This window comes from Amblyraja radiata, chromosome 21 (genome assembly GCF_010909765.2).
Source record: "Amblyraja radiata isolate CabotCenter1 chromosome 21, sAmbRad1.1.pri, whole genome shotgun sequence".
Taxonomy (NCBI): Eukaryota; Metazoa; Chordata; class Chondrichthyes; order Rajiformes; family Rajidae; genus Amblyraja; species Amblyraja radiata.
The window spans coordinates 29,738,476-29,765,425 of record NC_045976.1 but is presented as its reverse complement, the minus strand read 5'-3'; the positions used below and the strand labels follow the sequence as shown (position 1 = coordinate 29,765,425).

At 43.4% G+C, this 26,950-nt stretch overlaps 1 protein-coding gene across 4 annotated transcripts in view; it reads left to right on the top strand.

Moving 5' to 3' along the window:
- sbf1 (SET binding factor 1) overlaps positions 1-26,950 on the top strand; it is a 138,444-nt gene that overhangs the window by 53,176 nt on the left and 58,318 nt on the right. For all 4 annotated transcript variants that reach the window (XM_033039923.1, XM_033039926.1, XM_033039924.1 and 1 more), the window contains exons 2-5: positions 12,558-12,643; positions 16,274-16,411; positions 17,450-17,572; positions 19,864-19,974. In XM_033039923.1, coding sequence (XP_032895814.1) covers positions 12,558-12,643; positions 16,274-16,411; positions 17,450-17,572; positions 19,864-19,974 — 458 coding nt within the window. The remainder of the gene's footprint in view (positions 1-12,557; positions 12,644-16,273; positions 16,412-17,449; positions 17,573-19,863; positions 19,975-26,950) is intronic.

Below are 26,950 nucleotides of genomic sequence, written 5' to 3'. Positions count from 1 at the left end.
AGAGTGGTGAATCTCTGGAACTCTCTGCCACAGAGGGTAGTTGAGGCCAGTTCAATGGCTATATTTAAGAGGGAGTTAGATGTGGCCCTTGTGGCTAAGGGGATCAGAGGGTATGGAGAGAAGGCAGGTACGGGATACTGAGTTGGATGATCAGCCATGATCATATTGAATGGCGGTGCAGGCTCGAAGGGCCGAATGGCCTACTCCTGCACCTAATTTCTATGTTTCTATGTAACTGGAGTGTGGCATTAAGATCTCTCCGGTGGTGTTCTTGTTTTCTGTTGAGCTTTAATGATCCGTAGGTTCGCAAATAAAAATAAATGGATGTGAATCAAATAGTCATAGAGATATGTTTGCAAAATAAACAAGATTGGGAAGTAAGTATTCCAGAAAACATGCCTCTCTTCTAAAAGGTAATTGTGAAATAGAAAGGGGAGTTGCTCTGATATTAATTTTTAGGAAGTGACAGCAGGGAGAAAAGATCTTGACTTTGAAAATCAAGGACTAGAATCCATTTTGGTGGAGCTAGGAAACTACAAAGGGCAGAAAATATTGGTGGTATTTGCCTTTGACCCCCAAACATAATACTAATGTAGAAACTGGTATACTTGTTGCAAGACCAATACAGTAATCATGGACGATTTCAATCTACACATAGACTGGTTATTCATTTTTTATGTTGCACTATAATGATCCGTGGGTTCGTAAACAAAAATAAATGGATGCAGTTAAATAGTTGGACCAAATTAGCAGAAATTGAAAATTCTAAATAAAAAATCTGAGAAAATTGCTGAACATTTATTATGTTCATTTCCTTTAAAAATTGTTTATTTTATGCTTTGTATCAATATAGATAACTAATGTTTTTTCTTAAACTTCCAATGCCTCATTGCCAACTCTGCACCCCTTTGTACATTCGGTGTCATCATGTGCCTCACTTTTAACTGGTCTTGAGTAGTCAGCAAACTTGGATATGTTCAACTGTAATTTCATCTAAACTATTAATATAAATCCTAGAAGTTGAGGGCCCAAGACTGATTCTTGTGCTCTCCCACTAGTGTTGGCTTACCAATCTGAAAATGATGTGTTTATGTTGTCTTGTCCTTTACCCGTGCTAAAAGTTTACCCACAGCAACAAGACAACCATTCTCTGGCACAGCATCAAAGGTCCTTTAAAAATCTCAATATACCATACCACTGATTCCACATTATCAAACAACCTTCATGTTAAAATCTCAAAAAACTAAATTTATCAAATGTTGCATTTCTTTCATAAAACCTTGTTTCTGCCCAATCATATTATGATTTTCTAAGTTCCCTATTAAAGCTCATTTTGTTGTCTTCAAAGTGGCTGAGGTTCCCTATTTTTGTTCTCACTCATTTATTAGATAGCATGTTAAACTGGCTACCTTCCAGTCTAAGACTTTTCCCAGAGTCTAGGGATTTTTGTAATACCAATGTGTACTGTCTTTGCAGCTGTTTCTGAGAAACATGGTTACAAGCAGTTGTGTCCAGAGAATATTTTGTTGTTAAGCTCTCTTTTTCCAGTGCTTTGTGATGAAGTATATTAGACAGTTCCTTATAGACACTGGTTTCCCATTTTATCTTCTACATCAGTCATTTCATTTTTGACAGAGGCTAAATATTATTTTGATTGTTATTTTTTTATTTCCAAATATAATTTCTTGTGTCTTGCTCTCTGAGAGGATCATCTATTTTCCTATTTTCTTGTTTTCTCGCTTAATTGGAGAAGCTCAGTATAGTATTCTTTACACCTAGGAACGGTGGATATGCAATGGAAGACATTTAAAGACTGCATGGATGAACTACAAAATTGTTCATCCCAGTTTGGCAAAAGAATAAATCAGGGAAGGTAGTACATCCGTGGATAACAAGGGAAATCAGGGATAGTATCAAAACAAAAGATGAAGCATACAAATTAGCCAGAAAAAGCAGCATACCAGAGGACTGGGAGAAATTCAGAGACCAGCAGAGGAGGACAAAGGGCTTAATTAGGAAAGGAAAAATAGATTATGAAAGAAAACTGGCAGGGAACATAAAAACTGACTGCAAAAGTTTTTATAGATATGTGAAAAGAAAGAGATTAGTTAAAACAAATGTAGGTCCCTTGCAGTCATAAACAGGTGAGTTGATCATGGGGAACAAGGATATGGCGGACCAATTGAATAACTACTTTGGTTCCGTCTTCACTAAGGAAGACATAAATAATCTGCCGGAAATAGCAGGGGACCGCGGGTCAAAGGAGATAGAGGAACTGAGGAAGTATTTAAGGAAGTAGCTCCAGAAATAGTGGATGCATTAGTAATAATCTTTCAAAACTCTTTAGATTCTGGAGTAGTTCCTGAGGATTGGCGGGTAGCAAACGTAACCCCACTTTTTAAGAAGGGAGGGAGAGAGAAAACGGGGAATTACAGACCAGTTAGTCTAACATCGGTAGTGGGGAAACTGCTAGAGTCAGTTATTAAAGATGGGATAGCAGCACATTTGGAAAGTGGTGAAATCATTGGACAAAGTCAGCATGGATTTACAAAAGGTAAATCATGTCTGACGAATCTTATAGAATTTTTCGAGGATGTAACTAGTAGCGTGGATAGGGGAGAACCAGTGGATGTGGTGTATCTGGACTTCCAGAAGGCTTTCGACAAGGTCCCACATAAGAGATTAGTATACAAACTTAAAGCACACGGCATTGGGGGTTCAGTATTGATGTGGATAGAGAACTGGCTGGCAAACAGGAAGCAAAGAGTAGGAGTAAACGGGTCCTTTTCACAATGGCAGGCAGTGACTAGTGGGGTACCGCAAGGCTCAGTGCTGGGACCCCAGCTATTTACAATATATATTAATGATCTGGATGAGGGAATTGAAGGCAATATCTCCAAGTTTGCGGATGACACTAAGCTGGGGGGCAGTGTTAGCTGTGAGGAGGATGCTAGGAGACTACAAGGTGACTTGGATAGGCTGGGTGAGTGGGCAAATGTTTGGCAGATGCAGTATAATGTGGATAAATGTGAGATTATCCATTTTGGTGGCAAAAACAGGAAAGCAGACTATTATCTAAATGGTGGCCGACTAGGAAAAGGGGAGATGCAGCGAGACCTGGGTGTCATGGTACACCAGTCATTGAAAGTAGGCATGCAGGTGCAGCAGGCAGTGAAGAAAGTGAATGGTATGTTAGCTTTCATAGCAAAAGGATTTGAGTATAGGAGCAGGGAGGTTCTACTGCAGTTGTACAGGGTCTTGGTGAGACCACACCTGGAGTATTGCGTACAGTTTTGGTCTCCAAATCTGAGGAAGGACATTATTGCCATAGAGGGAGTGCAGAGAAGGTTCACCAGACTGATTCCTGGGATGTCAGGACTGTCTTATGAAGAAAGACTGGATAGACTTGATTTATACTCTCTAGAATTTAGGAGATTGAGAGGGGATCTTATAGAAACTTACAAAATTCTTAAGGGGTTGGACAGGCTAGATGCAGGAAGATTGCTCCCGATGTTGGGGAAGTCCAGGACAAGGGGTCACAGCTTAAGGATAAGGGGGAAATCCTTTAAAACCGAGATGAGAAGAACTTTTTTCACACAGAGAGGTGAATCTCTGGAACTCTCTGCCACAGAGGGTAGTCGAGGTCAGTTCATTGGCTATATTTAAGAGGGAGTTAGATGTGGCCCTTGTGGCTAAGGGGATCAGAGGGTATGGAGAGAAGGCAGGTATGGGATACTGAGTTGGATGATCAGCCATGATCATATTGAATGGCGGTGCAGGCTCGAAGGGCCGAATGGCCTACTCCTGCACCTAATTTCTATGTTTCTAAACCTCAAGCTCTCCATTGTTGTACCATTAATGAAAACTAGAGTGTGTACTTCACTTCCTAAAGACATTGACTAGCTCTTTCATTTTGCTGACATCAAGGAATAGGTGGCTGTCTTGACACATGCTACTCAGCTCCCTATCTCCTTCCTGTAGTACTTCTCATTGTTCGAGATCTGAATCGCCACAATGGTGTCATTTACAAACCTGTAGATGGAGTTGGAGTAGAATATGGCTGCACAGACAAGAGTGTAAAGTGAATATAAGGGGCTGAGGATGCAACTTTACAGGGATCCATTGTTGACAATTATTTTGTTTACTATCCTTACTGATTTGTGGTCTATTGATCAAAGGAAGATCCAGTTGCAGAAGAGGTACTGAGTCCTTGTTCCAGCAGTTTTTTGGGAATTATGATATGGAATTATTGTTTAACTTTCTGACTGAACTATACCCCACTCAATTGAAAGCAAAATTCTATCAGTGTATAGGAAACTCATTTTAACAGACCCCTTTATGACGTATTTTGGTTTAGGGGACGGACCTCCCGATGTCACACCCATCCCAGCCATTTAGAGCCCTGGCTTCCGACCCAACCAGCAAACCCTTCTTCATCCACCGCATGGATCGGTGATACGGCTGTTGTTGCGGCTCACGTTATAACCTCTGGGGACAGCGCTTTCTTCAGGTTGCCGCCAATGGTCACCATGAGGCTCCCTCCCATCTCACCTGCTGCTGATTCTTGCCCACCGATGATGGCTTTGCCTGCTCTCCACTCGACTGCTGCTGCCTCCTCCTCCTGTCACTGTCCACATGGCCTTCTCCCCCAGAGTCACCGACATACTCCACACTGGAAGCAGCAGCAGGTGAGAGGGAAGGGAACCTTAAGGTGACCGAGCACATCTTAGCATTGGCAGTAGCCTGAAGAAAGCACTGTAGGGCCAGGGGCTACAACATGAGCCGGTGAAGAAGGGCACGCTGGTGCACAGTAGCAGCATCGGTGCCTAGTTTTATGGGAAGCGACACAATGCTGGAGTAACTCAGTAGACTGAATCAGTCTGAAGAAGGGTCCTGATGTCACCTATCCAAGTTCTCCACCGATGCTGCTTGACCTGCTGAGTTACTCCAGCACCTTTGTCTTTTGTGTCTTAACACATGTGTCTTTTGTGTATTAACTATCATCTGCAGTTCTTTGTTTCAAATACATATTTTAACTTCATACAATAATAATACCGTACTCAGTTATAACGGACAATTGGCAATAACCATCTCCCCCTCTTTTACAGGCATATTCAGGATGGGGTAACTCGTGCAGTATACACAGTGTATACTGTTAATTTGTGTATTCTTACTGATTCATTTATTAGGCACAATCTTGTTTCAAATTCTTCTGTAATTTTTGAAACAATCATATCCCTGAAGCCGCCTCTTTTCAGGCTAAACTTTATCCTTTATCTTTGCACTGTGGCCAGCTTGATTGTATTCATGTATAGTCTTTTCTTTGATTGGATCGAATGCAAACAAAAGCTCTTCTCTATCTTGGTACACGTGATAATAATAAACAAACAAATTGTATTTATGATGAATCTGCACTATGTTGTTTAGTTCTCAATATCCTCCCAAAATGGAATCCCTTTGGACTGTATTTTTTGGGTTTAGTTTCGTGAAAAACTTTTTTCTGTTTCTGTTCCTTGTTCATTGGTTTCTCATCTGAATGTTATGGGCCTGGAAATTTCAAAAGTGGTTATACTTCAGTACCAGAGGTCAGAATATCAGGCTATTATTCAGAGCTTTTGGTTAATATGCAGAACTGTTGGCTGCCTCGGTTTATCTTTGTTATGGTAGGCCAGATTGAAGTACTTCAAACTTGAATAAGTTGGATTCACAGAATTAATAGATAGAAAACGACCATTATAGGCGCGTAGCCTGGAAAAAGGCACCATCAGCCCAACTCGTTCATGCACCCAAGATGCCTCATCTAAGCTTGTCTCATCTGCCCATGTTTGGTCCATGTTCCTCATTCAGTTCCGATGTTCCTCTTCCGAACCGATGTTCCCCATTTCGTTCTGATGTTCCTCTTTCCATTTGCGGTAGAGAAGTTAGTTACCTTAAATGTTACAGGTGACACTGATTTCTCTCCCCCTCCCAATATGACTTGGAGGTCAACCACTATTGATCGAAAGAGATACAATTTCAGGTAACTGACCAGGTCTCCATTCCCTGTCTGCAGAAACACATGTCTGAGATCTTAACAAATAGTAGGGTTTTAGCTTAAAGATATCAGATGCAGTTAGTTTTCCATTTTGATATTCAAAAAAATTCGGAGCAGTCACTCAATGAGCGCATGGCTCCTCCAGTGGAAAGCTCACATTCCCACCAATAATTTAGTATGCCTTTCTTGGGTTGACCCTCAGCCCTTTCCTTTCCAGAGTGGTCACCCATCTACATGCTGCCTGTACCATGGGCATTTAACTCCTATCTACTGCTACTTTCACACCCCTGGATAATCCTGAGGTCATGCAGCCGCAGCTCTGTTTTCGTAACGCATTCCGTAAGGAGCTGCAGCTAATCTGCACCTCCTGCAGGTATAGTTCTCAATGACACTGGAAATTCCCCTGACTTCGAACATCCTACAGGAGGAGCGTTCCACTATCGCACCCGCCATACTGATACCAAAACCTAGGAAGAACTACACAGAAAAACAGATTGTACCTTAACTTGCTGTCACCCTCGCCGAAGTTTCTTGAGCCAAACTCATAAACATAGCCTCTTTCCCAATATGCCACTCCACTTCATTGGCTACCTCTCGCTGAGCCAATCAAATACCTACTTTTTAAATGTCCCTCTTTTCTTTTGAGAAAAGCATCTGGAAAGATAAGCAACTCATTCAATAGCCAATTTTTCTAAAATTCTTTCTCTCTTTTTAAAATGACTGCTCACCAACTCTCTCCTGGACTTTGAAATAAAAAAAACAAAATTAAGGGAATTAGTTGCCAGTCATAGTTAAAAATCTGAAAGGATAATTGAAACTATGTGTAATGTTGGTCAGATAATTAGATACGGACATTATGACTGTGTAAGCTCTTTGATGTGGTATGGTATAATTAATTGTGTATCTGGTAGCTTGTTAACCTAATGTGTGCAATCGTATACACTCGCTCCAAAGGAATGCCCCTGCTGCTGCACGTATGTGCCTAGAATGCCCTGCGGTGATTACTAAGATTAAACCTTTAGAGCTGTTTGCTCAATACCTGGTATCGCTTCTGTTCTGTCACCTTGACTGCAGTCATCGGAAGTCTTTTGTTAGCCTTTTTCTGGAGATGTAAACTTGCCAAGGCGAGAGGTTGGGCATGGGCAGAGGTGTGATTTGTTTAATTTTGGCCCCTAATAAGGCTGGCCGTTTTTAATGATGTTTTATGAAGGTCTTTCAGGTGTATAGAATTCAAATTATGTTAATTTAGCTTATTTTTGTCATAGAAGGTGATAATCTGGAACAGACAGTCCAGATGGATGATAAAAATAGATTATAGTGGCCAATGTTAAAAACTGTTGCATGAGGTTTACTGGTTGAGTGATTGGCAAGTCAAAGTATGAACCTCGGGACTAGAGTGATGAACTACGATTGTTCCCAGAATTGTGTGTTCTTATGTTCCATGTACGTCATCTACTTCTTGCTTTGCCAAAGCTGCAGACTGTTGTCTTTTGAGATTCTTTTCAGAAACACGAACCCAGGAATAAAGGTGAAAGCTCATCTGAAAAATATTGAAGATAAACAGTAGTTGTGAATTAAGTTGTCTATCATTAAAGATAGATGGGTACAGGAAAGCCCAGGATAGAAGTTCAGTATCTTCTCATAAATATGGCTTTAAATGTCAAGTTTGATAATGGTACAGGGTTTTTGCTTGATTTGCTGAATGGGACTAAAGTGAGTGGGTGGATCTTTGGCTGATCTGTATGCTTAGATTTATTTTCTGTGTGCGGTAAATGTAGAACTCTGAGTGAGCTAACTGCTGAAGAGGGCTCTTCATTCATTTGGCAATTGAACCCATATATACTGAAAGGTCGTATGTCAATAAAAATAGATATCGCCGTGTCAGAAGTATTGGATGAGTTCCCATCGATTTGGTTGTATTAAGCATTGAAGGTACTGAAAGAACTAACGCAAGGGGTAAGCTTGTAAAACTGTATTCTCACCAACCTACCTGTGACAGTTGTGACTATCCATTATAGCATTGATAGAAGTGACAACCAAATGGTCCTTGTGGAGAAAAGATCCTGAACAGATCTGACAGTTCCATAAAGTTCTGTGGGGATCAGGAACTGCATGAACCAGCATATCCCTTACTGTACCATAACTGTCAAGCCAATGAATCAATTTGGGTATGAGGAGGAGTGCAGAGGGGTGTACTGGGAGTAGTACCAGACATACCTCAAAATGAGGTGCCAGCCTGGAGAAGTGCAGGACAAGTGCAGTGTAAAACCTTGCAGTCCTATCATGAATATCTGTCGAAGGTGTGTAGACAGTTAAACAGAACGAGGAGGCACAAAAAACATACCTATACTTGATGGTGATGGGGCCAAGTATATGAGTGCTAAAGGTTACAGCAATTGCAACTACATTTGTTCTGAAGTGTTTAACAGATGATAAATCTCAGTTTTCACCTGAGATCCTCGCCATTACCATTTCCTCGTCTTTAGCCATTTCAATTGACTCCATATGGTATCAAGAAATGGCTGAGAAACTGGATTCAGCAAATATCTTGGGACCAAACAATATCACAGCTGTAGTGCTGAAAATCTGTGCTTGAGAGCATTCTATTCCAGTTTAATTATGAAACTGGCATTTACCTGATTGTGGAAAATTGCCTGTTATGTCCAGTTAACAAGAAAAAGTAGAATAAACTCACTCCAGCTAATTACTGTTAGACAATTTACGAATCAATCAAGTTTCAAGTTTCAATTTTATTCGTCATATGTAGGTTAACACGGGGTCAACGGTACAATGAAATGTGTTTGTCAAGACAACTGGTCACCTCAGCAATAATATAACAAGGATAAAATAAGATAAAAATGACATTGTTAAGGTAAAAAGACAATAATAAGATAATCAACACGACAACAAAAAAACACACGTGCTAACAAAAAGCTGATGAGCAGATATCATCAGCGAAATAAAAATTAAAGCAGTATCAAGCGGTACTTGGTTACCGATGCCCTTTTAGGTTTTGCTAAGACCACCTGACTCCAGATCTTATCACAACTTTGATCCATACATCATCCATCAAGTGAATTCCAGAGGTGAAGTGAAAATGACTGACATGAAGTTACCTTGATAAGTTACCTTGATAAAACTCGTCAGGAGAAACAATCCATTGACTAAAGCAGGTGAATGGACAAGCTGCCTGAGGAGGTAGTTGAGGCAGGTATTATCGCAATATTTAAGAAACATTAGACTACATGGATTAGATAGATTTAGAGAGATACTAGACCAAGTGGGACCCGTTGGGCCCCGTTCCCCCAACGCAATATTCCACCACTCACCCGTTCCCCCAATGCAACCCGTTTCCACCACTCACCCATTCCCCCAACGCAATATTCCACCACTCACCCATAGACCCCAACTGCGCAGGCGCGGGTCATTTCCCCTCATCCTCAGCATTCCCTCCCCCTCCTCTTCACCCTCTTCTTTCCCCTGTCCTGCTATCCTCCCCTCCCCTCCCCCACTACCTCCATCACCTCTCCCTTCCTCCTTTCCACCTACCCTCAGTCACCCTCCCTCCTTCCATAAGCCCCTTTCCCTTCCTACTCCCTCCTCTATGTTTAAATAACATTAACCAACAATCGTCTCCTCATCCCCTCCCCACTCTCTACCTCCCCAGTCTCTACCTCCCCACACACTAACCCCCCCCACACACTAACCCCCCCCACACACTAACCCCTCCGCGCGCACACACACATTAACCCCACACACACACACACACACACACACACACACACACACACACACACACACACACACACACACACACACACACACACACACACACACACACACACACACACACAAGAATCTGATTAAAACGGATTTAAAAAAAATCTCACTCCCTCCTTACCCCCCTTGTAGTCAATACCTACTATGTTCTGTTGTGGTGAAGCAAACCAAGAATGTCATTGTCCTATCATGGACACATGACAGTAAACTCACTTGAACTTGAGGTGGAAGCTGCTGATGACCCTACCCTCAGTCACTCCCTCCCTCACCTCTCCCTTTTCGCACCACCCCACCAAACACAATGCTTAATTTTCTTCTCCCCTCCCCTACTCACTGCACTGGCTGGAGCTTATCCCAACAGCTCATTGGCAGCTGAGATCCCATTGTGAAGTCATTGTTGGGTGGCGGAATGTTCATGGCAGCATATGTAAATTAGATCCCATTGTGACTGGAGGACTGTGAGATGCCATTGTGACGTCATAGCTGGAAACTGCCAGAAAACTCTCATAGCACAGTCATAGTTATTCTTCTCAAAGTGTTTAAAAAAAAATCTTTTAAATGTCATTAACTTGTGAAATATAACATCAATCTGAACCACGGGACAATGGTGAGTATGGTGGTGCAAAAATTTTAGCGCTATCGTGTACCGTTTTGGCGTAGTTCCAGGATCACAGAAGCATAGATAGATAGAATTTTAGTAATATATACTAGACTAAGTGGAACCCGTTGGGTCCCTGTCACACGGGAGGCCTGGTCCCCCAACGCAACCCGTTCCCTCAACTGACCTATAGCCCCCAACTGCGCAGGCACGGCTCATTTCCCCTCATCCCCAGCACTCTCTCCCATTCCTCTTCACTCTCTCTCTTCTTTTCCCTCTCCTCCTCCCCTGCACCAATCCCTCCCTCTCCTTTCCCCTACCCTCAGTCACTCTCTCCCTCCCTCCATAACTCATCTCCCCTCCCTACCCCCCTCCTATCCCTCTATCCCCCACCTCCCCACTCTTCACCTCCTGCTATACCCCCCACTATCCCTCCTCACCCCCCGCCACTGCCCTCCTCTCCCTCTATTCCCCCTCCTCCCCACTCTCCCTCCTCACCTCCTCCCTCTTCTTTCCCCTCTCCTACCGTCCCCAATTCCTCCCTCACCTCTCTTTTCTCCTACCCTCAGTCACTCCCTCCCCCTCCATAACTCCTCTCCCCTCCCTATCCCCCTCCTCTCCCTCTACCCCCCCTCCTCTCCCTCTATCCCCCTCTCCTCCACCACTCTCCCTCCTCACCTCCTCCACTTTCCCGTCCCTCTCCCTCCCTGCCCCCTCCTCTCCCTCAATCCACCCCCATTCTCCCTCCTCACCTCCCCAGGATCTCGAGGTTGCCGCTCCTTTCCATTCTTGCGTGCCCCGGAAGAGCATCAGCCCTCGGAGCTAGGCTCAGCACCCAGGCCTCGGTTCCTCAGTGCAGTCCCGGAGCACCAGCAGCTATGGCCGCGAGCTATGGCCGCGCGCTATGGCCGCAGTTATGGCACCCTGCTTGAAATGGTAGGAAACTGCTTTTGAATTCGGTGGCCTTGCATCCTGCTTGAAATGCTAGGAAATTGCATTTGAATTTGGTGGCCTGCATGCTGCTTGAAAAGGAATTTCAAGGAATAGCCGTGTCAACTGCCAGCACACCAGGCTTGAGTGAGTGAGCTTCCAGCACACCAGGTCTGAGTGACTGAGCTGCCAGCACACCAGGCTTGAGTGACTGAGCTGCCAGCCCTAGAATCCATTCGGCCCACAATGTCCATACTAGCCCTCTGGAAACCAGTCCCTCCAGCCCACAACACCCATACAAGCGCTCCAGAAAGCGCCCCCCCCCCCCCCCCCCCCCCCACTGGCCACCAATATTGGAATTGGTGGAGAGGTGGACTATTGCGTTGGGGAACCCGCCCTCCCATGTGAACATGGGACCCAACGGGTCCCACTTAGTCTGGTAACTTTTTAAATATACCACCGATCGGAACAAAACGTTTCACTTGCAGCACAGGAGAATGGTGAGTAAGGTGGCGAAAAATCATAGCGCTACCGTTTTTGCACAAATGTAAAAAAAACGCAAACCGGAAGATAACAAGATGAGAGTTTTAGTTATAGACTAGACCAAGACCAAGTGGGACCCGTTGGGTCCCGTCCCCTCAACACGCACACGCACACACACTAACCACCCCCTCCCACACACACACACTAACCACCCCCTCCCACACACACACTAACCACCCCCCCACACACAGTAACCACCCCCACACACACACACACACACGCGCGCGCGCGCAAACCACCCCCCCCCACACACATAAACCATCCCCCCACACACACACACACACACACACACACACACACACACACACACACACACACACACACATACACACACACACACACACACGCACTAACCACTGGCCTCTGCCTCTGCCTTCTGCCTCTGCATGTGGAACTAGTGTAAATGTGGCAAGTTGGGCTGACGGGCCTGTTTCCACACTATGACTCTAGAATGGTATCTTACACAAAGGGTGATAGTTTAAATTATGATCCTTGATCTTTTGGTTTGTTATATCTCTAAGTCTCCTAGCATCTTAACAGCACCTGCATCTCATTTTGGGCATTCTGTGCTGTTTAATTTAACCTGGATTGATGCAATATGTAAAGCTTAATTTTAATCTACTTTAATGTGTTGTGATCTTTATTCTAAATATGGACTTTGTACATTTACAGGGAGTGGTGATGGTCAGGGACGGATTATCCAGCGATTTCCTGAAAAGGAATGGGAAGACAACCCCTTTCCAGAGGGCATTCAGTTGGTTAGTCACATTGATGTAAAAATATACTGTTTAATGTGGGTATTGTATCCTTATACCAAGTTCTTGTCTGCCTTCCTCTCGCACTGCCCGCCTTCATTATCTTGTTGCATACTCCCTTCTAGATTAATCGGCTGCCTGCCTACCAGTATTACCATCCTTGCTGGTCCAATAATGGTGCCAGTTGGGAGACTGAGATCAGAGGGTACATGATCAGAGAAGCATGCAAGCAACACACTAGTCACATCGAGCGGCGGTTGAGATGACACGGTGCAATGTTGCGAGGAAGCCACATCCAGTGACCATCTGGCCTTTGGGCTCGGGGACCAATAATTGGCAACCAAAGAGGGAAATGAGCGCAGGGGTAAAGTGTATGCGAGGAGAGATACCTCTCGACCCCATGGTCAGATTGGCCACTTTAAATTAGGATACACAGAATTCCGATGATTATAGAACCCGTAGCTGGACTCGTGCACTGCTACATAACATGCAAAATCAGCAAAGGCCAACAGCTGTTACCATGGCTAGAAGCAACCTACTAGTAAACACCTGCTGGATTTGCAGATCAAACTAACCATGGCTAACATTTTAGTTTGAATCTATTCTGGTAAATATTTCCTAACCTTCTCCAAGACCTTCACGTCCTTCTTAAAGAGAGAGGTAACCAGAATTAGTTTCAGTATTCCATGTCTGACCAAAGCAGAGGTCTGATGTCTGACATGGGTTTTCCAGAAGTTCAACGTAACATCCTTGCCTTTGTGCTCTTTGCCTCCATTTATAAAACCTCGACTCCTGTTTCTTTTGACTGCTCTCTTGACATTGGCTACCACTAACAAAATCGATACACTTGCATCCAGGTCCCCTGATACTGTGCAGACTGAAAACTGCATTTTAACATAAAACAATGGGATAGCATGGCACAGGAACAGCCCCTTAGGCTTACAATGTCTGCCGATTATAATGCCAAAACCAACTCTTATCTGCTTCTACATAATCCACATTCCTCCATTCCCTGCATATCTGTGAACCTATACAAAAATCTCTTAAATGCCACTATCATATCTGCTTCCACCAACACCCATGGCAGCGTGTTCCAGGCACTCACTACCCACTGTGTAAACAAAAAAACTTATTCAGCACATCTCTTTAAAAATTCCCCTTCTCATCTTAAAGCTATGTCCTCTGCTATTTGATAGTTAAATCCTGGACTATCTATCCTATTTATCCCTCTCATAGTTTTATACTTTTATCAGTTCAACCTCTGGTTTTCATGAGAAAACAATCTAAATCTGTCCAACCTCTCTCTGTAGCTATTCTCCCCCCCCCCCTCCCTCACTCACCTCCTGCTGGCTAGCGACCATGACGGCTGCTGGCGCTCGCCTCTCACCTCAAATACGCCATTTAAAAACAGCCGCACTGCTGAGTGCTGGAATCTTATGTTCGGGAATGGCTTGAGTTGGAGGACCACGTCTCCCGTGAGGGCTACGGGTAGGGAACGGCTGCGTTGGGGGAGCAGACCCAACGGGTCTGCACTTGGCCTAGTACCCTTTAAAAACCATCCACATCCATCCTATATTGGGGAGACTGGAATAACATGCAATAGTCTAAATGCAGCTGAACCAAAGTCCTATTAAGCTGCATCATGACTTCCTGACTCTTACACTAATTGCCCCGACCAATGAGGCTGAAAAAGGTTAAACAAACATGTCCACTTGTTAATAAACAGACAACTCACAAAGCGGTTTGGTAGACCAGTTCAAAACTTTACTAATTATCGGCCGATGGAAGTGGCAGGGAAAATCCCAGCCAAGGGAGCAACACAGACCCTTGGCTGTTCTCTCTCCACTTCCCTGAACACAGAATGACATGGTATTATATACTGTCCTTTTGTCACCCAAGCACATTCCAAAGACATTATGGTCAGAGGTACAGTGAATACACATTACTACAGGATGTGTCTGAGTTTTGTCTCGTCAATCATCAGTTGCATCAAAGGCATCTTCTCATGTGGTACAAGGACTTACAAATCAAAGGCATCGGACATTGGTACAAGGTATTTACATATCAAAGGCATCGGACATTGTCTCAACACCCCTTACTGGGATTAATCTGTGCTTCCTCTCTCGTCAAATGGTAGACACATTTCAAAGTCATCGGTCATTATCTCAATACACAGCAACCTGAGGTAAGCCTAGTACCTTGCAAGCCTAGACTTGCCTTTCTGTATCAATCTACTGGAGAAAAGCCTGCTTTGAGACTAAATATAAGTTGTAAGCTGGCCTAGGAATCCATTTAATATTTTCTTATTTTTAACATCATTCAGCCTTATCAGGCAAGCTTGCTACATTCCTACTTTACCAGTCTATTTACTTGTGTTGCCACTTTCATGGAGTTATGGAGTTGGAACTAAAGATCCTTCTGTGCGCCATTGCCCTTTAGGATCTTGCCAGTAATTGTACATTTTTCTCTTACATTCCACCTCTGAAAGTGCAACACTTCATACTTGCTTGAGTTCCACACATTTCTACTACCATTCATCTACAGCGACCAATTCACTTAACGGATATAATTTAAGTTACCATTGTGGGAAGAGTAGCAGGGAGAGAAAATGTCACTCAAGTGTTTAAAAGCAGATTAGAGTGAGAAGGAAAACAAACAGCTGTGGCACATTTCACCAGGATAGAGAAGGTTAAGGTGAAGACATTCTGAAACTGCAAAAGTTTTGACAAAGCAAATGTGAAAGGTGAAAGTTGTGTATTCTTGCTTCAGCCCTCATCCTTGTTAATCCAGCAGAATTAGAATTTATGGGAGTGTGAGTCGTAGGATTTCCATGTCTGTTTGATTATTCCATGCATGATTGGATTATGGATGTTGATATGAAAGTAAGCATGCAGGTACAGCAGGCAGTGAAGAAACCGAATGGCATGTTGGTCTTTATAACAAGAGGAATTGAATATAGGAGCAAAGAGGTCCTTCTGCAGTTGTACAGAGCCCTAGTGAGACCACACCTGGAGTATTGGTGCAGTTTTGGTCCCCTAATTTGAGGAAGGACATTCTTGCTATTGAGGGAGTGCAGCGTAGGTTTACAAGGTTAATTCCCGGGATGGTGGGACTGTCATATGCTGAGAGAATGGCGCAGCTGGGCTTGTACACTCTGGAGTTTAGAAGGATGAGAGGGAATCTCATTGAAACATATAAGATTGTTATGGGCTTGGACAAGCTCAAGGCAGGAAACATGTTCCCGATGTTAGGGGAGTCCAGAACCAGGGGCCACAGTTTAATAATAAGGAGTAAGCCATTTAGAACGGAGACGAGGAAACACTTTTTCTTACAGAGCGTGGTGAGTCTGTGGAATTCTCTGTGTCAGAGGGCGGTGGAGGCAGGTTTTCTGGATACTTTCAAGAGAGAGCTAGATAGGGCTCTTAAAAATAGCAGAGTCAGGGGATATGGGGAGAAGGCAGGAACGGGGTACTGATTGGGGATGATCAGCCATGATCACATTGAATGGCGGTGCTGGCTCGAAGGGAGCCAGCACCGCCCATTGTCTATTGTCTATTGTCTCTATTGATATGTTCTCATTTTGCATGAGCTGTGTAAATTCTTCGTTATTTTATTTGACTTTTTTCCCTGCAGTTTTGTCAGCCTGGTGGATGGCAACTGGTCCTTGAAAGGAAATCACCAAACTTCCTTGTGGCTGTTTTAACAGATATCAACTCAGAACGGCATTCTTGTGCATGTTTCACCTTTTGGGAAGCAGTAGAAAGTTTACAGGTAATAGTATTTCCACAGCGTCCTCTCTTTAAATAATACTTTAAATGTGCTAGTAACATCCCATCATATTTCACACAAGTAACTGTGATCCATTTGAAACGTTAGGGCAGATTTCTAAAATCTTAAACTAGCATCTGCCATTCCTTCCTACACATTTCTAAAAGCCTTGGTCATAATGGTAGATTTTAAGGAGTTTTTTTAGAAGAAAGAGACTAAGAAGAGTGGGGAGGAAATTTTGAGCCGAGGGCTTTGGGCAGCTAAAGGCAAAGCTGCTGATGGTGGAGTGAATAAATGTCTGAGAAGCAGTAATATCTCAGAGAATTATATGGGTGGGAGACATTAAAGAGATGGAGAGGGGCAAAACATACAGAGATTTCAAAGCAGCAAGTTATAATTCAGAATCATTTTGCAGGGCTGTTTTTGGAGTTTATTCCTCATTCCCCATTACCAACGTCCTCCCACCTTCAGTAGGTAATGGATGTTCTCAATTAGTTCTGTGGATTAGAGCAGTTCTTAAACTATTTCAGTGTCATTCACCCTCGACTACATTTTCTTATGTTTTTTGGTAATTTTCGTCTTATTCTCCCTTGTGTATAATTTTATATATAATTTTATATATAATCCATTTTTCAATCATGGACCAGTTGTATTCATCCATAGATGTTTGAGACATGGTGCAATTTGCTTGTAGCTTAGTCTTAGGTAAATGTAGTCATGTAAAGAAGCTGCTTCCTTTTCTTGTGTATGGCGTGCACAGCCTAAAGTTGTAGGTCAACTTGTCTATTTGAACTTTTGTTTGCGCAATTTGGGTTGATTGCATTAGTCAAAACAGGGTGGACCACGTGAAGTGTGAAGTTTAGGATGGGAATCTCCCACCCCAAAGCATCTGCTAATCCCCCTTAATTGGGTAACTATACTTTTTTGTATATTGTCCCCTAACCTGCATTTGTAACATAAATATCGACTGGACCCTTTGATTTGCTAGAGTTGTGCTACACTGTACTTTACATTAATATTTGTTTTGTTTTTTCACTGCAGCCCCAGCAGAACCATGCAAATGTCACTGAAGAAGAAGACTCAAAATTTATCCAGGCTCCACAGCTATTTGCCCCAAAAAGTCTGGTTCTAGTTTCACAGTTGGATCATACTGAAGTGTTCAGGGTAAGCTGCGTGGATGACAAGGAACCATGCATTTTTGGTGAACTTTATGGAAACTGAAGCATCTCACTTATTTCAAATGGCATTGTTTTGTAATACAAATACAAATATTTTATATGTAGTAAATGCAATGGTTATTCAGCAATGCAAAGTCTCATAAACTGCAAAGTGTTTTATTCTAATCAAAAATGCTGGAGAAACTCAGCGGGTGAGGCAGCATCTATGGAGCGAAGAAAATAGACAACGTTTCGGGTCGAAACTCTTCTTCAGTCGGCACAGATATCATGGGCTGAAAGGCCTGTTCCTGTGCTGTATTATTTTATGTTCTATCTACAATATAGGGGTGGCACGGTGGCGCAGCGGTAGAGTTGCTGCCTCACAGCGCCAGAGACCTGGGTTCGATCCTGACTACGGGTGCTTGTCTGTACAGATTTTATATGTTCTCCAGGATCTCCGATTTCCTCCCACATAACAGTCGTACAGGTTTGTAGGTTAATTAGGTTGGTAAAATTGTAAATTGTCCCTAATATGCGTAGGACCGTGTTAGTGTGTGGTGATCTCTGGTCGGCGCAGACTTGGTGGACTGAAGGGCCTGTTTCCGCGCTGCATCTCTAAACTAAATATTGTGGTTCTGCTGTTCTGGTTGTGGTTTTTCTTTTCTCTCCTCTGAGTAAATGCGACTCCCATATCACTCGGAAGAGATTAACTGTCATTGAACCTGTCTTCAGCCTCACCATCACCATCTGTTATTCAGTTCCTTTTGGTCTCCAGCCAGCACAGACAACTGATTTCTCCACCTGTTTCTCTGCAACCTACAATATGTTTAATTTCTAATTTTAATCAGTTCTGAAGAAAAGTCATCGACCTGAAATGTTAACAGTTTCCCGACTGGCTGACCGGCTGAGTATTAGCGTAGAGGTTGTAGAGCAAAAGCCTAAAATCTGCTGGATTATGAGGGAAGAACAATTTTGAGAGTTGATTATGGAGAAGTGAAGGGATAACTATTTTCTCTCTATCAGGACTGGAGAAAAAAAAGTTTGCTATATTCAAATTATGTAGTGGTTTCGGAAGCATTCAATTAAATGTCTAAAATAGGTTTAAGATTCCACAGAAGCCAGGTTCTTTCACCATAGTCAGCATACGTGAGCACACATGACTGACTTAAAGCAAGAGGCCAACTGGAGTCCAGACTCATGGATTAGTTTTAGGAATAAATTGATCCATTCTGCAAACTACAGATTCACATCATTATGTAGGGGGAAAAAATGAGCCAGTGCTTGACCCCTTGTCCCTGCATAGTTTTATCTCTGGTAGTTTGGGAATGCTGGTGCAGGATTTCCAAAAAGTTAACCTGCAAGTCGAATCGGTAGTAAAGAAAGCAAACTCAATGCGAGCATTTATTTCACGAGGGCTTATATACAAAAATAAGGATGTAATGCTGAAGTCCTATAAGGTGCTGGCAAGGCCGCATTTGGAATATTGTGAGCAATTTTAGGGACCATATCTGAGGAAGAATGTACTGGATCTGGAGAGGGTCCAGAGGAGGTTTACAAGAATGATCCCAGGAATGAGTCGGTTAACCTACGATGAGCGTTTGTCTGTGCTGGGCCTGTAATCGCTGGAGTTTAGAAGAATGAGGGAGGACCTCATTGAAACACACAGAATAGTGAAAGGTTTGGATAGAGTGGATGTAGGGAGGGTTTCTACTAGTGGAAGAGTCCAGGACTATAGGTCATATCCTCAGAATTAAAGGACGTTCTTTTAGGAAGATGAGGAGAAATTTATTTGGTCAGAGGGTGGTGAATCTTTGGAATTCTTTGTCACAGAACGCTGTGGAGGCCAAGTCAGTGGATATTTTTAAGGCAGAGATAGATGGATTATTGATTAGTACAGGTGCCAGAGGTTATGGGGAGAAGGCAGGCAATGGGGTTAGGAGGAAGAGATAGATCCGCCATGATTGAATGGGGTAGACTTGATGGGCTGAATGGCCTAATTCTATTCATATCACTTATGACCTTATAACCTTAGAACAGTTGGCTGTATGTTGCAGTATCCGCTCTCCTAGAGTTTAATCCTGAACAAAGTAAAATTAGAACTATTATTTGTAAGTTCTGATGAAATGTTCTGAATTTTGCAGACACTACCTGATTTCAGTATTTAAAACATTTTTATATTTTACATGTATGAAAATGACTTGATCCCTGTCATCTCTCTCCCTCTCTCTCTCTCCCTCTCTCCTCCCCCCCCCCCCCCCCCCCCCCCCCCCCCCCCACCCCTCTCTCTCACTCTAACAGAATTGCCTCGGACTCATCTACACCATTTACATTGACTGCCTGGATTTTCCGTTGGAGACGGTGATTGGGAACCTGCTAACATGCATCGTTCCCATCACAGGAGGATCTCAGGTCAGTCTGAGAATGAGTTTTCTTACTCTCATCTTTAGTATGTTGTCTTCTGTGCAATTTTTTTGCTAAAGTGTGTTGGCTATTTTGGTGAAATTAGAAAGCCAATGTGTTGACTGCAGACTAGGACTTCAATTTGCTTTAAGAGTATTCTGGGCAGTGATAAATACCATTAGGATCTCCTTTGCTGAGAAGTCCAATTAGTGTTTGGAAAAACACAAATGTGCAAGGCCTCTTAGTATTTTGGGAAGCTACTCTAAGACCTTATTCCAGAAGTGGAATAGGAGATAGAATGCTCTAGGTGATTTAATGTTCTCATGGGGAAACATACCTCCTCCCCTACTATCAATGGGTTTGGAATTGTCATTGATCAGAAACACATACTATAAGCTGCTAGCACAGGTTGGGGGTTGAGCAATCTGTGGCAAGGGAATCCTTTCCACCACTTACAAGAGGATTGTGATGAAATACTTTCCACTTGTAAGAATGCAGCTTCAATAGTATTGAAAAGCCACAACACCTCCAGGACAAAGCAGCCTTCTTGATTGGTTGCCCATCCACCTGAGCACTGTAGTTACTCACCCAGGATTGTCTGACAGTACCTCCCAACTCACAGTCTCTACTATCAAGAAGATCATGGTTTCAGATGTATGAAACATCACTGCCCTACAAATCGCACATCGTGCTGACTTAAAAATATATCACCATTTCTTGGTCAATGCTGCATATAAATGTTTCTGTATAATGTTGTGAGGGTATCTTCAGCAGACATAGAAACATATAAAATAGGTGCAGGAGTAGGCCATTCGGCCCTTCGAGCCTTCAATATGATCATGGCTGATCATCCAACTTGGTATCCTGTACCTGCTTTCTCTCCATAGCCCCTGATCCCTTTAGCCACAAGGGCCACATCTAACTATCTCTTAAATATAGCCAATGAACTGGCCTCAACTACATTCTGTGGCAGAGAATGCCAGAGATTCACCACTCTCTGTGTAAAAAATGTTTTTCTCATCTCAGCCCTAAAAGATTTCCCCTTTTTCCTTAAACTGTGACCCCTTGTTCTGGACTTCCCTAACATCGGGAACAATCTTCCTGCATCTAGCCTGTCCAACCCCTTAAGAATTTTGTAAGTTTCTATAAGATCCCCCCTCAATCTTCTAAATTCTAGCGAGTACAAGCTGAGTCTATCCAGTCTTTCTTCATATGAAAGTTCTGACATTCCAGACACACTACTGTGGTTCAAAGATATGGCTTTGCATCACCTTTTCTCAGGTGTTATTTTAAATCAACAAATGGCTCCTCAATATTTAAGTAATTCATTCCAGGTGGAGGTGCCAAATGGCTAAGCCACATGCAGAATATAGCACAGTTTGTCCAGGGCAGACAATCAGCAAGGATACAAGCCATCAAGATGCTCTATCATTATATGTTCCAGCTAATAAACTGCATATTAAACTAACATTTGAGTTGTGAGGAAACTGCAGTAGTATTTTAAACATTTAATGGCTGTTTCTCATGTTCTTGACTACTGAAAGTCAGGTTGGGAAGCTTGCTCATTGAACAATTTAAATTAATAAGCAACCTGCTTAACATAATGAATAGTGTAATGTTATTCATTATGCACATTTGTAAGTAAGTAAGTAAGTTTATTGGCCAAGTATTCACATGCAAGGAATTTGCCTTGGTGCTGCGCCCACAAGTAACAACATGACATACAATGACAGTTATGAAAAAACACTAAACATTAATAATAATAAAACATTAATGATAAAACACCATTGATCAAGCATGTGAACCAACAAAATACCAGATCAAAGGGAGGCTACAGATTTTTGGCTGTTGAGTAGAGGAACTACTCGTGGATAAAAACTGTTTTTATGTCTGGCTGTGGCAGCTTTGACAGTCCGGAGTCGCTTTCCAGAGGGAAGTGATTCAAAGAGTTTGTGGCCAGGATGAGAGGGGTCAGGGATGATCTTGCCCGCTCGCTTCCTGGCCCTTGCAGTGTACAGTTCTGAATTTGTCCACTTTCTCTTTTGTTTTCAAACATTTTGGCCTTTTCAAGTTCAAATCATCACTAAATCAGAAAATACTAGGGTACCCACTCTCCCCATTATACTAAGCCATTTGGTGCATCTCATTAATGCCAATGCTTTTGCCAGCATCCTGCTCAGAATAATTCTACTTCCAATTGCTGCCTGCATTGTTTAATAAGTTGCCCTGTCCAGTCCAGTCCCATCCTTTGCTCCCTCCATCTGCTGGTATTTCTCTTCAGTTGAATCCCACTCTCCCCATCACACTCCATTCCTTTAACTGGCCCACTCATTGTTCTTACAGCTTCTTATAATCTTTAATATTCCTTCTTTTGTAATCACTTTGCCTCAAAACTCCCTGAATTCTTCAATATCCCATCCCATATCATCCATTCATTCCACCAACCTTCAAATCTTATTATATTCCACTAAGTTGTACCCCTATACCTACGAGGGAATGAGGATGTCAACACTGAAAGGAGATTGGGGTGTGTGAAAAAACAATCAGGAAAAAGATATTAAGAGTTTCATTGGCAATCGGGCTGATCATCCAACTCGGCATCCTGTGCCTGCTTTCTCTCCATACCCCCTGATCCCTTTAGCCACAAGGGCCACATCTAACTCCCTCTTAAATATAGCCAATGAACTGGCCTCAACTACATTCTGTGGCAGAGAATTCCAGAGATTCACCACTCTCTGTGTAAAAAATGTTTTTCTCATCTCAGTCCTAAAAGATTTCCCCTTTATCCTTAAACTGTGACCCCTTGTTCTGGACTTCCCCAACATCGGGAACAATCTTCCTGCATCTAGCCTGTCCAACCCCTTAAGAATTTTGTAAGTTTCTATAAGATCCCCCCTCAATCTTCTAAATTCTAGCGAGTACAAGCCGAGTCTATCTAGTCTTTCTTCATATGAAAGTCCTGGCATCCCAGGAATCAGTCTAGTGAACCTTCTCTGTACTCCCTCTATGGCAAGAATGTCCTTCCTCAGATTAGGAAACCAAAACTGTACGCAATACTCCAGGGGTGGTCTCACCAAGACCCTGTACAACTGCAGTAACCTCCCTGCTCCTATACTCAAATCATTTTGTTATGAATGCTAACATACCATTCGCTTTCTTCACTGCCTGCTGCACCTGCATGCCTACTTTCAATGACTGGTGTACCATGACACCCAGGTCTCGTTGCATCTCCCCTTTTCCTAATCGGCCACCATTCAGATAATAGTCTACTTTCCTGTTTTTGCCACCAATGTGGATAACCTCACATTTATCCACATTATACTGCATCTGCCATGCATTTGCCCACTCACCCAGCCTATCCAAGTCACCTTGCAGCCTCCTAGCATCCCCCTCACAGCTAACATTGCCCCCCAGCTTCGTGTCATCCGCAAACTTGGAGATGTTGCATTCAATTCCCTCGTCCAAATCATTAATATATATTGTAAATGCTGGGGTCCCAGCACTGAGGCTTGCGGTACCCCACTAGTCACTGCCTACCATTGTGAAAAAGACCCGTTTACTCCTACTCTTTGCTTCCTGTCTGCCAGCCTCACTTTACCCCCAAAGGATAGCTCCACTTGGTGCCTGTATTAAATTGATGGACCAAATGGAGGTCTCTCTGATGCCATAACAATCTAAGAATGGTCTTATACATTTTAAGTTTCTATAATTCAAAACAACTAAAACAGTATGTCGGCCTTCAAATTTAGTTTACATAGATTTACAGAAGGTATTTGAAATGTGTAGGAAGAACTGCAGATGCTGGTTTAAACCAAAGATAGACACAAAATGCTGGAGTAACTCAGCGGGACAGGCTGCATCTCTGGAAAGAAGGAATGGGTGACGTTTTAGGTTGAGACCCCTCTTCAGACTTAAATGGTTTTACATAGAGGCTGCTAACTTGAAATTTCATGGAATTGTAGACAAATTAGTAACCTGGTTAGACGGGTTAAATGGTAGAAGACAACAGAGGTACCAAAATTGTATTCAGAGTGAAAGGAAAGAATTATAGATATCCCAAATGGATCTTTACGGAGGCCTCCGTTAGTCTTCCACACGATAGCCATATACTCATGTTTGGCTGCAACTACATAAGATGAGGGAGCAGGAGTGTACCGAAGGATCTTGGAGGCCAAAGTCCATAACTTCCTGAAAGTGGCAACACGGGTAGATAGAGTGGTAAAGAAGGAATTTAGTATGCTTGCCTTCATTGGTTGTGGCATTGACTATAGTCTGCAACTTTATAGGACCTTGGTTAGGCTGCATTGCATTATTGTGTGCAGCTCTGGTTCCTCAAATCAGGAAGGATGCAGAGGCTTTGAAAAAGGTATGGAGAAGGTTTACCAGACTAGTCCCATTTACCTTCATTTGGCCCATATCCCTCTAAACATTTCATCCATGTACCTGTCCAAATGTAATTTATATATTGTTTTAGTACCTGTCTCAACTACCTCCTCTGGCAGTTTGTTCCATACACCCATCATTCCCCGTGTGAAAATGTTGCCTCGAGTTCCTATTAAATCTTTCCCCTCTCACTGTAAATCTATGCCCTCTAGTTCTTGATTTCTTTAACTGGGAAAGAGATTCTGTGCAGTCCGCATATCTATTCCCCTCATGACTTCATACATCTCTACAAGATCACCATTCAGCATCCTACACTCCAAGGAATAAAGTCCTAGCCTGCCCAACCTCACCTTATAACACAGGCCCTCAACTCCTGGCAACATAGTTGTAGATGTTCTTTGCACTCATTCCAACTGAATGGCATCTTTCCTACAGCAGGGTGAACAAAACTGAACATAATTCCCCATGTACTCAGTGAAAATAGTAGTTGATATCTCAATTTCTAATTTTAAATCTGAATGAATGATTTTTTAAACTTGTCAAGGATGTTAAGGAATAAGGATTAAAGGTTGATAGATGGGGTTATACAAAAGATTACCATTGATCTTATTGAAGACTGGAACAGGCTTTGGAGTTCCTTTGTCATTTCTCATGTTCCGACTGATGGCCGTTGTGGCATGAGAATGTGATCCACTGGCTCCACCTGGTGGTCACCTTTATGTTAAAAAAGACACAATGCTGGAGTAACTCAATCTCTGGTGAACATGGATAGGTGATGTTTTGGGTCGTGATCCTTCAGGCGATTTATGGGGGGGGGGGGGGCAGAAATGGGTGTGAATCCAACTGGGGCACAGGGAAGAGAAAGGGGAAAGAGGGTTAGTTACCAAAAATTGGAGAATTGAATGTTCATACCATTGGGTTGCAAGCTGCCCAAGTGGAATATGAGGTTCTGTTCCTCCAATTTGCATGTGGCTTCACTCTGGCAAAGGAAGAGACCCAGGAAAGAAATGCCACTATGGGAATGGGATGGGATATTAAAATGACTAGCAACTGGGAGATCTGGCAGGTCTTGGCAGAATGACTGCAAGCGTTCAATGTACCTGTGAGCCTAGTCTATGCTTTGTCTCGCTGATATAAAGGTGGCCACATCGGGAACGCTGAATGCAGTAGATGAGGTTAGAGGAGAGGTACGTGAAGGACTGACTTTTCTGCATTGGAAAGAGGGGGTGTGTCGGGCAGGGATGGTGAAAACCCAACAGTTTTGTTTACTTTATTGTCACGTGCACCGAGGTACAGTGAAAAGCTTTTGTTGCTGGCAAACCAGTCAGCAAAAAGACAATACATGATTACAATCGATCCATTTACAGTGTAAAGATACATGATAAGGGAATAACATTTAATGCAAGGTAAAGCCAGCAAAGTCCGGTAAGGGCTGGGGTCAGACCCAGGCTCTTAGGAGGGCAGAGGGGAGGAGGGAAGCTTGGAGGAGGTACCGTTGTCGACAGACACAAAATGCTGGAGTAACTCAACAGCATCTTTGAATAGGAGGAATGGGTGACGTTTCGGGTCGAGACCTACTGTCGGGGACGGGGAGATACAGAGATAAAGAAGTGTAAGGTGTGAAAGCGAGACAAAGGGGATGGAGATCAAGGAAAATGTAGAATAGATCATTGTTAGCTAGGAGAAGGCAACAACAAAGCAAACAGATGAAATGTAAACGAGGACAGTCAGACTAGTCGGAAAACTGGGAAGGGGGGAGGGATGGAGAGAGAGGGAAGGCGAGGGTTACTTGAAGTTAGAGAAGTCAATATTCATACCGCTGGGATGTGAGCTGCCCAAGCAAAATATGAGGTGTTGTTCCTCCAATTTGCACTGGGCCTCACTCTGACAATGGAGGAGGCCTCGGCCATAAAGGTCAGTGTGGAAATGGGAGGAGGAGATGACATGTTTAGCAACCAGGAGATCAGGTAGGTTTAGGCTGACTGAGCGGAGATGTTTAGCGAAACGATCGCCGAGCCTGCGCTTGGTCTCGTTTAGATATGGGTGTCCACACCTGGAACAGCGGATGCAGTAGATGAGGTTGGAGGAGGTACAAGTGAACCTCTGCCTCACCTGAAAAACTGTATGGATCCTTGGACGGAGTCTGGAGGGGAGGTAATGACATATGTTGAGGGATGATGGAGGCTCAGAGGGGACAGGGGTGTGAGAGGTGGAGGATAGGAGAGGTGGCATGGTTGGCATAATGAGAAGGGCAGCAGGAGCCAGTGGTGTCTGTATTGAGGCTCCCTGTTAAAGGGGGAAGCTATTGGACCCAGGAGAGTCAGTCAAGAAGTAATTAGAGCTAGAAGTGTGGAGACCCCCTGCCTGAAACTCGGTTGAATCAACATCCTTAGCATGGCAGCAGCCTGGGTGGAGGCAAGGACCTGCAAAGCCTGGGGGTGGCTGATGAAGCTGTGAGGGTATACAGTGGCGTTGAGTCAGTGGGTACGGCTTGGGACCAGCAGGGTGTGCTGTCAATGTTTGAGTCAGTGGGCCCAGTCTGGGAGTGGCTGAGGAAGCTGTGAGGGCTGGGAATGGCATCGGAGTCTAGGTCCGGCCTGTG